Raw genomic sequence first — 10838 nt, forward strand, 5'->3', positions numbered from 1 at the left:
GGGCTGGGACAGTGGGCGGGGGTCCAGGAGGCACTCAGGGGGGCTGAGAGAACAGGCAGGGTATGGGGCCTGGCGCGGGTCCCTCAATGGTCCTCTCCCTCCTCCTCCAGCCTCCCCTTCCCTCCCCCGCCCCCTACTTACCAGCATGGCGTCTGCGTCCAGCTCCCTGCTGCAGCCAGTGAGGACTGCCCGAATTGCTGAAGCTCTCTGAATCTGTCCTGAATCAATTTGGAGAGCTTCAAATTGATTCCAGCCTTTTAATTGGTCCCTTGATTTGATTTGGATTCAGAGATTTGGCCACCGAATTGGGCCGAATGTCCTCTGAATCAAATCAGCACCCGAAGCTTCACACAGCCCTACTTGCTAGGGTATTGCTAACAGTGTAGCCTTGGTAGCACTGAGCTAAGTGCAGGCTACCTGCCTGAGTACTTACTGAGTTCATCTACATGTGCTATTACTGTGCTGGAGTCAGCTGCTTCCTGGGCGCAGCGTCTTCACATGCACCTGGGACTGCAGCAATTCGAGTTGGAGCAGAGCAGCTCCAGATGGTGGTGTCAGGTGGCGGAGGGGCTGGCTGGGGCACAAGGGTGCTATAGTGCAGGGCTAGGTGGCAGGCAGCCCCTGCACTCTAGCACCCACAGTCTACACATGTGTTTTAGCACACGAAATTACTTTGTTGTACTATCGTACAGTAGAGTTAATTAGTTTGCTGAGCCCTAATATGGGTGCACATGTAGACTGTGACACTTTACTGCAGAGCTAATTAGTCAACTGCAGTAAAGCGTACATGTAGATATACCCACTGAGCCTCACAGATAAGTTCTGCAGTACATACCAGACTCTGTCATGCTAGGGTTGTAGATTGTGTTCATCCTGCAGATTGTATTTACCTTAATACTTCTGTCTCCAGTACTTACTAACCTGGATTTGAATAAATAGGTGAATAGTTGCTAACTCTACTTGTATAGGAGTGAGGAATACAAATTACCTATTGTAATGCTCTTTTTAATTTTCCACTTGAATACATACATTTTAAGCTAGTCCTGCTCCCAGATGAAGACAATAGCAAAACTCCTAAAGACTTTAATAGACCCTATTTAACTTGTTGAATGGCTGCATATTAGGGGTGCTAGAATTATGTTTAATACATTCCTTCTTTCCTATCCTTCCTTAAACATCTCTTTGACATTCTGTCCTTTGACTCCGAACTTCTCAGGGCATCCTTTCTTGAATGCCTGGGAAGCAGTATCCAGTCACATTGCTTGTACTGCCATGAACAACTAACAACAAATAAATGCTAATGAACTAAACCATAAATGACATTTCAACATTGTATAAATAAGCAAAATGGAGGGGAAGTGGAGAGAGGCAGATTGAGCTCTTTTTAACAACTCTTTCCATGAAACAAGAAGGTGTGATAAGCATTTTGTCAAATAGAGGTAAAATAAGATACCAGTATTTCACAAAATATTTTTTAAATGTCCACTTCCCTGTTAATAATACAACTTTATAATATCATAACTGAAAGAATGTTAATAATCCAACAATTTCTCTTTCCCTATTTATGGTATTTTATTGCTCTTTGCCCTTCAGTCTGGGAAACTAAATAGAATGGGTCTGTTTTACAGTCATTTTCACTTTTCAATTGCTATTCATTAGTACCAAGCTATTTTGTTTGTATTCACAAGCCCTAGAGAAGAATCACTAAATAATCAATCTGCTTTTTAATGGATTTGTAAGAAAATCATGAAAAAATATTTTTTTTCCCCAGTGAGCTTTGAAATAACCTTTTTGTGTTTGTGTTGTGTGTGTATGCTTTGTTCAGAACCCAAATTCTGGTCCTAAACTAAGTTGACAGGGTCCCTTTAAAATATGGGATGACATAAGGATATGGTTTAAGATGTTGCTAACTATATCCAGACTGAGCGGAGCTGTGGAAAATTTTAATTTTCTGGAGGAGCGTTTGATTTGGATGGCTCAAATACTAGTTGCAAAGGACTTAAAACCCTTTAAGCAGCTAATGTAAGAAGTTATACTTGGAAGGAAAGACTTTTATATATATTTGAAATAAAGGCACAATCTAGTTAACAAGTTCTGTATGGAAATAAAATAATAGAACCTATGGTGTCTTTACCATGAGAATTAATGAAAATGCATGCTGAAAAGTCTACTAAAAACCAATATCCGAGACCAACCGTATATACATGGCAGATCAAATATAGATGGGAGAGAAGGTTTTAACAATACCAAAAAAAAAAAGATGAAGAAAAGGGGGGGGGGAAGGATGATAATGGAAGATTTTCAGTGATGTTTAGTTATCTAGTTCAATTTTATAAGTTCTTGCCATTTTGGTGAAGATTTTTGTGTATACTTGAGATACCCAGGATTAAGTTAAATATTTCTTTTATCCATACACCTGCAGAAGGAGAGCATAATCATAGCTATTCACATGCATGTATACTTATCCCTGATCTCTCAGTTTGTGAACACACTTTGGGCCAAGATATAAAAATGTGAAAAGATATATTTCTATTGCAGAAGATCATGGAAGGATGGTATTCAGTGAAATTATTACAATGTTACTTGTACCGAAGAAATATGTAATTGTTTAGTGGGTAACTAATGTCTATAGTATGAATTTTGGCTACTTATTAAAAAGGAGGTTATATGAGAGGCAAGGATTCTTTGGGAAAGCTTTTACTAACGACTCGACCAACTATATAGTTGATCCAGTAAAAGCTATCACAAAGAATCCTTGATTCTGGTATAATATAGTTGGGATTGCTGTTGGGCAAGCTTTTGGGTATCAGGTGTCCTTCCTCCTCTTCAAGAGGAGATTTCTGGAATGCAGTTGGAACTGAGGTCTGAGGTGCCACTGAAAGTCAAACTTCAAATCCAAAATTAAGTTGTCTCATTTTAGTACTTGATGGAAAGCACTGTATTCTAATGCTAAACACATTGAGCCAATTCTGTAAACTCATTCATTGATTTACTGTCTGTGTGTGCATTGTGTCTCACATAGTAAAACCTTATATTGGTGGTGCTCAACTTTTTGGTCCTATGGGCAAAGGAATGGTGTGCAGCTTGTCTGCTGGCTGTATTGGTCCTTACATGCCAGAATCAGGCCCTGTGTGCCTCTGGTTTGCCCTGCGCTGCTGGGTCAGGTCCTGCATGTTTCCATTCCATGCTATGATGCCAGATAGAGCCCCATGAGCCTCCATGCCATGCTGCTGGATCAAACCCTGCACTCCCAGATTGGGCCCCATGCTGCCTCTGGCCAGCCCTGCACTGCTGGATCAGGCCCTGCACTGCCACTGGCCAGCTCTTGCTTACCCTGATCAAGCCCTGTTGCTGCCACCACTGCTGCCACCACTCCCGCACCTCCAAATCTTAGAATATGTGGGGAGCCCTGCAGTCTGGATGACGTGGCTCCGCAGGCTAAATCTGGCCTGAGGGTCTATGGTTGAGCACCCCTGCTATATAACATTCAGGCTGAACAACAGAATTTGCTCACAGGAAGCTTGGGGCCACAAACAGCAACAGATCTACAAGGCTGTAGTGCATTTGTGTGGGAGCTTGCACAGCCCCCAGCTTGTGACAGTACAGCACAAATGTGAAATAAATGGCAAGCGAAAAAAAGGGTCAAGCAGAGACGGATGGGAATAGGTGTGTAATTTTGATTCAGATCAGTTCTTTTGCTTATGGCCCATCACTAGGATTAACACATCATGTGGTGTGTTTTGTTATCTATGCGTTAAAGCACAGTGCTGAAGGAACTACTATTTGGAGGTGAATTACGGCAGTAAACTTGGATCTGGGAAGCATAAAAGCTTGGGTGGAGTGTGCAGGTGCTCAAACTGGCAATTTATCAGTGAGGAGAACCATCAAGCCTGAGCACTTTTACTTCAAAGGCTTCTTCTGCAGACACTGAGCACTTCATACTAACAGCTGCTAATTTCCAGGAAGGCATTATGGAAATCAGGATCCCCAGGGTTCTAGATGTGTCATCACTTTTACTTCTCTTAAAATAAATAGAAATGAATAAAAATGTCCATATAAAGTAGCCACAGGAAGAATGATTTTCATGTACATACAAGGGTTGGTACTTTGTTACTGAGGTATGTTACTCTCTCAGCTTATTTTGTATCAGGAAAAGTTTTAGAATAATATTTTGCCATCAGATAAAGCCCATAGGAATTGCATTTGGGGGATAGAATTTGTCCAGAAAGAAGTTGCTTATAGGCAGTGGAGATAGTGGTAAGTCATGTTAGGGGATTCTGCATCTCCACATGTGATATAGGATCATGCTTTCTTTTTGAGGCCCAAGCAGAAAGCTACAGAGCCAGATGCTGGTCTGTTACCTGTCTGCCATAGAAGGAAAGTTGATGCTTGAATTACAGAAGATAGGCCAGACTGTAGCTCCATGGCAAAAATTTGCCCTTTCCACACTATGAAATCAGTTATATAAAGCCTGAAATATTGACATGGAGAAACCTGCTAATTTAAGACATGGCAAAAATGACTAGTACTTTACTGCTTGCCTGCTTTTGTTGAAGTATGGTAGACATAGTACCCAATCAGTAGTAGGTTTCTCATGTTTAAAGGTTAATGCATGTGTTAGTAGGAAATGTTAATAAGTTGGGTCACAATTGTCTTTGGAAAATATGTGAGGAGGAGACAGATCTACAGAAGGAAATCTGTGGCTTTCCCCTGTTGAAGTTGTCTTCTCTACTGGTTTGTCAGGAAATAGGCCTCAGCCAGTCTCCAAATCAGTATAGCGTGGCTTGGGGAATCAGGCCATGCATGTGGAGACTCTTGCTATACATCTCTTGGGTAGCGAGACTCAAAAAGGAACTATGTTGGTAGGTAGGGCTGTGTGAAGCTTCGGTCTCTGATTCGATTTGGCAGAGAAAGAGATTATATGACATGGTACCTACAATTGCCAAGGGCTATGTTTAGTGACCTAGCAGGTCCCTTCCAGGCCTGTGTTCCTAATTATGTACAGTCCAGCACACAGGAACCAACAAGGTCAAAGGCTGCTCTTTACTCAGTTCTGTTGTTCCATCAAGCTATAGACTAGAGTATAATTTGGAAGAGCCAAGAACCTTTATGGAGCTACATGAACTGCCTGGATCTTGGGTCTAGCCACGTGGGATAACCTGTCTCTCTACTTCCTCTCCAAATTAAGTGGGTTGGGAATAGGCAGAGTCTTTGTTCCATTGTGATTATGCGTGCTTGCCGTTGTGCTCACTTACCTGAATTTGCAAGGAGGTTGAGGGAAGTAACTTACTACAGAAAGAGCCACTTGTGAATCAGAGGGTGTCTGGAAAATAATTGCTCCTGGAATGGGGTAGCTTGCTTACCACCCCTTGCTGAAAAGTGTGGCTAATGGCACCATTTAACCAAAGGAAAGCTTGCTTTAGTAAGTTGAGGAGGATATAGCTTTTATGTTAGCTTTTGGGTCAAGCTGCTTTCTTATGTAATGCTAGTTGCAGGGCTGTCCCTTGGGGGGGGGGGCAAATTGGGGTGACCGCCCTGGGCCCCACTCTTTGGGGGGCTCCACAGACAGTGCTGTACAGGCCCCACTGCAGCCGCTGCACACTACGAGCTCCATGCTCTGGCCACTCCCCCCTCCCACCCCCACTCTGTGCTCCAGCCGCTTGTCACCCCCCCAGCCCCACACGAGCTGATATGCCCTAGGCCCTGCACACCCCTAGGAACAGCTCTGGCTAGTTGGGGTTGCTCCTGCTTTGAGCAGGGAGTTGGACTAGATGGCCTTCTGAGGTCCCTTCCAACCCTCATTTTCTATGATTCTAAATCCTGTCAGTGTTTTGGTTTAATTGTAAATATTCTTTCATTATCAAGCTACATGCTCTTCCAGTTTAATTTTATTTAAGCAATCTCATACTTTTTTCTGTAACACATGACCATTAAAAGCTGTTTTATGAATTAATCAGAAAAAGGCATTTTTTTTAAGAGACCAATGATGTTTACAAAACCTGCAGCTATTCACATGGTTCTCATGTGAGGTATTTCCAGGACAGATCTATTATGTTCTCTAGTAAACTCCCCTTAACACTTTCTTGCTTTATAACATTATAAGTACTAACTGTTGCTTTCTTTTGTTTAGGGGTAAAGTTTTTATAGTCATTCCCAGTTTGTGTATAAGTTTGCACTGATACCATGTGTATGTCAGCATTGACTTGCTCTGTTTAGCATGTTCTGAATAGAAATGTACTGGCCATGTGCACCAGTCTTGTCTGTGTAGCCACATGTGGAATGCTCTCTGGCACTGAGCTGACAATGTATGTTTAGGTAAGCAGATGCTGAAGTTTGTGCAATTGATGTATAGTATAAAATGATGGTGATAACAACATTACAGTGACTTGTTCCATATTAACTACTGTAAGCAAGCCAGAGTGATGCATTTCTAAAACCTACTCTTAAAGGCATAATGGGCACCAAAATAAACCGTGGGCTTTGGTGCTGGCCCTCAGTGCAGGGATGAATGCAACTCTTAAAGAGCCCAATCCAGTTTCATTGGAACAATGAAAAACTGTACTTAGATTGCAGGGGATTGGCTCCTGTATGAAAAATGGTTTTGGGCCTGAACCTGAAAACATACACAGTTCATTTTCAGCTATTGCTGTGAAACCTTGCAGGATCAGGTCCTTAAAGATCTACACAAATGTTGCTTAGACAAGGGGTGTCAAACTCACTCCATGCCCAGGGATGGATCTGGACATGGTGGGGTGAGTGGAGGTGGCAGCAGTTAACACAGTCATTGCTTACCCCCTGCTGGTGACACATATGCCCAGAAGGGCTCTGTGCCCCAGATTTCTGTGGTAAGCCTCACCCCCGCTTGCTCCACCTCCAAATTTATGGCCCCTCTACCAGGAGCCACACAACATGGCTCTGCGGGCCAGATGCAGGATGTAAGTTTTACACTCCTGGCTTAGACTGTTTCAGAAAATGCCTTCATCTCTCTTAACAAGCACAGTTTATTCACAAGTGAAGCCAGTAAAAACAGAGCTTCCTTTCCTAACCCTGTGGTATCATCTTTGGTTTTCCCAGCTCATGAATGAGTGGAATTGAGGTTGTCACTTAATTGTGGTCAGTTCTACACCTTTTTCAGGGTAAACAGCATGAAAACTTGTATAAGCAGTATCCCAGCCAAGGCTTTTATAAACCAGACTTTAATTTGTTATTCTTTTGGCATTCATGAATGCATTTGTGTGACCATGTGAGCTGGCTGTGGAAAGATACACTGTACAAAGTGTAATAGTGAAATGTTTTCTCTGGTTATACTCCGTTATTTACAGAAATATGGGGCCCAATCCTGTCATTCTTCCTCATGTAAATCATCCCACTGCAGTTAACCAATTGGACTATTTCTGTGTGTAAGGACTCTTTATGTGCGTAAAGACTTAAACGAATAATCCTGGGATTTCATAGGGCGGAAATTTCAGAGGTGCCTAATGGAATCAGGCATTCTGGTCACATTCACCTCTACTGGAATTTAAATATTGAAATGTCCTTTGTGCTTTTGAAAATCTCCTATCCATAACATTTGATATGCATCAGAACAAATCATATTCTTTCTTGATTTTCACTTAGGATTTTGCTACAAGGACCTGGTTGTCGGTATCCCCAAAGAAACATACAAAAATGAGAAGCGAGTAGCAGTCTCTCCTGCTGGTGTCCAGATCTTAGTTAAACAGGGCTTTAATGTACAAGTGGAACACGGAGCTGGCAAAGAAGCAAAATTCTCTGATGAGCAATACAAAGAAGCTGGAGCAGTAATCAATGATATGAAAACTGTATTTGGCTCAGATATTGTTTTAAAGGCAAGTTTAACATATGACATGAACCATATATTTATTTTGATGGCAGGGCACAAGTATTAGGTGAGAGAGATTCCAACAAAAAATTAGAATAAAAATAAAATTATAGAAGTATAAAAACTTACCTGTGCCATTAAATCATATAGAAAAGAAGTATAATTTCATACGTTTTCAGAAAACCAACAGCTTTAAGTGCATCATTAATGACTAAATGTATCATATTTCGGGGGGCGGGGGGGGAGGTTATGTTCCCAAAGAGGTTTTGCTCCATATACACCCTGAGTTATTCTGTTGAAGATTGCATTCTATTCCATCCCAATTAACAGGCCTTCGTATAGAACATGTTTATACTAGTGCAGTTGGCCTTTGTATAATTTTAAATGGGGATTGCGTAACGAACAAAAGCCCTACACTCAGTCCAATGGAAAATTGCCTCTCTATGGATCAGAGGTAAAACTACACCACTGTAGTGTTGCCCACAAGTTACCCCAGGGAAGCTGTTAATATAAGCAGACTGCTACTGGCTTACTCTCTAACTACTAGTAAAGTGCCATAATAACAATTTTTTATACTGGGATAAGCTGCTTGTCTTTCTGCTCTGGATCCTGGTGCAATTTACACTGGTGTATTAAACCAATGTAAGTATGTCTTATGTCCAGACCTTAAATCACTACTTAATCAGTGGGATAAGATGATTTGATATAAATGCATTTAAACTGGAGCTGCCCAAGAAGCAAGGGCTTCAATTGTGGCCTGACAAACTGCCACTCCAACAGGTGGATTGTCTGGGTGGCAAGAAGCCTTTCAGTCCAGATTCAGCCCGTGGGCCCAAATAAATTGAAGAGCCTTGAAAACCATTTTTGCTTATTAAAATCGAATCTAAGGCTGTAATCATGCATCAGGATCTGCTACTTAGGAAGACAATAGGACACCATATGGCACAGGGGGTTAGCATTAGGAAAGGTGTTTCATGTGTTTTAGTTGACTTTTAAAAACTGCATTTCATATTAAATTAAAATTAGCAGCCATTGAAGTCGTTGAACTTGTTTAATTAAAGCAGTAAAATATGGCATCCTTCATATCTGATTAAGGTACGAGCCCCATGTTTTAATGAAGAGCTGGGAGTGCACGAAGCCACTTTCCTCAAAGAAAACACAACACTTGTCAGCTTCATCTACCCTGCCCAGAACCCGGACCTCCTAGACAAACTTGCCCAACGCAAAGCCACAGTCTTGGCAATGGACCAAGTTCCTCGAGTCACTATTGCTCAAGGATATGATGCTCTAAGCTCGATGGCTAACATTGCAGGGTAAGGATGCACAATATTAACTTGAAGACATGATTGTTATTTTGTACTTGATGGCATGTTGTATAGCTGTGTATCCCTATTCCTGTTGGTTCTACTTGGTGTACAGGATTATTTTATCTCCCTCTTCTTACATGGAGGGAAGATAGATGCTGGCTGCTCTACAGTCTGCTGCTTTGCCAGGTGTTGGGAGCCGCAGGGAGTATAAGACAGGTTCTTGACTGCCTGTGCCTGAATCTAAGGGAAGAGTAGCAGAGGATCGCTCTGCTTGAGGATAGATGAGGTTTCTGCAGAGGATGGACATTTACTCACACAGATGCACAGGACAGCTTGGTGAGGGTGGGAAGGAGGGAAAGGGGACTGATTGCCAGCTGGGTTAATTGAAGTGCCATATACTCCAGATACTTCCTTTCCATCCCTGATGCACCTTCTGCACCAGGAAATGAAGGCAGAGGAGCTAAAGTGTAGAGAATCTACCACAAAGTATTGATTATGGCCACTTTATCAGTCCCTCCCTGATTTAGGCTTTGAAGAATAACTGTATTTTAAAACAATATGTTTCCCTGTTACATAAATACCAATGCCTTAAAAAAGGCTGGTGCTGCTTCTTTTTTTTAACAATAGAAGTTACGTGAATTGTTTGAGAACTATACTTGTTGCAGGTATGAGAGAAAACTAATTTCAGCAAGCCTGTTGAAACACATGTGGTTCTAAATATCCTCGACAGTATGATAAATGTGGCTTATATTTGGCATAGCTTAACATACCAGTTTTTATTATTTTTCCATGATGATCTTTCACATAAGTAAAGCTGAAACATAAGATCTTTTGCAGAAACTATGAATTGATAGCAACATGCAAACTGGACTTTCCTTTGTTTGAAGTAGAAGCTGTAATACTGTCTTTGAAGTTACTCTACTACTTTGAGGCCTGACACTAGGGGCTGCATGAAATTGGGTGCTCCCCATGGAATAAAAATTTTGCCCTTACAAAAATTCTAGCCTCTGACAGTCAGAGGTGCAAGAATCTCCCTGCTGGTCTTGAACCCTAACCTCCCACATAGTATCACATTGCACTGCTGGCCAAGCCATCAAGACCAATCACCAGTCAGTAATAAACGCATTTTGAATCAATTCAGCTTTGGAACTGATTTCAAAGCCATTTAGATTTATGTAAGGAACTCGTTTAAAAAAAAGCACAACAAACTAGTTTAAATATTGGACCAATTATTTATGTACATAGGCTACATATTGAAATGGTTTAAAATTTGAACCAGTTTGTCTTAAACAGAATCAATTTGGTAAAGATATCAAACATATTTAAGTGCTTCATTGAACAAGTCATTTTCCTCGCCACTTGTTTGCTGCCTCGCCACTGATGTTTTATTCAGAAGACATCTGATAATACTTTTTCACAGAATCCTGCCCACTATGCATGACATCATGGCATTCCCCTGTAAAGGATCAGAGTGAATATAGTCCTCTAATGTTAATGTCTTGCACAACATAGAGCAGGAAAGTGTTTTATGCATATCTTCTTCCCTCTGTCTCCAAGGGACTTTAAAATGCTCTTTTGTAGGGAACAGAGAGAAAAATCTAACAGTTGTCATCATTATATCAGACACTTGGGCTCTTTTTTATTCACATTTAGCTGTCAACATCTGGAGACTCTATTGTCCTACCCCAAAA

At 41.4% G+C, this 10838-nt stretch overlaps 1 protein-coding gene across 1 annotated transcript in view; it reads left to right on the top strand.

Annotated features, from left to right (window-relative positions):
• The window catches only part of LOC109288582 (NAD(P) transhydrogenase, mitochondrial-like), a 137640-nt gene that overhangs the window by 36925 nt on the left and 89877 nt on the right, over positions 1-10838 (top strand). Inside the window, exons 3-4 of the mRNA XM_019504156.1 lie at positions 7618-7847; positions 8936-9153. Coding sequence (XP_019359701.1) covers positions 7618-7847; positions 8936-9153 — 448 coding nt within the window. The remainder of the gene's footprint in view (positions 1-7617; positions 7848-8935; positions 9154-10838) is intronic.

The sequence above is a fragment of the Gavialis gangeticus genome, unplaced genomic scaffold (assembly GCF_001723915.1).
Source record: "Gavialis gangeticus isolate Ggan-Ray unplaced genomic scaffold, GavGan_comp1, whole genome shotgun sequence".
Lineage (NCBI taxonomy): Eukaryota > Metazoa > Chordata > Crocodylia > Gavialidae > Gavialis > Gavialis gangeticus.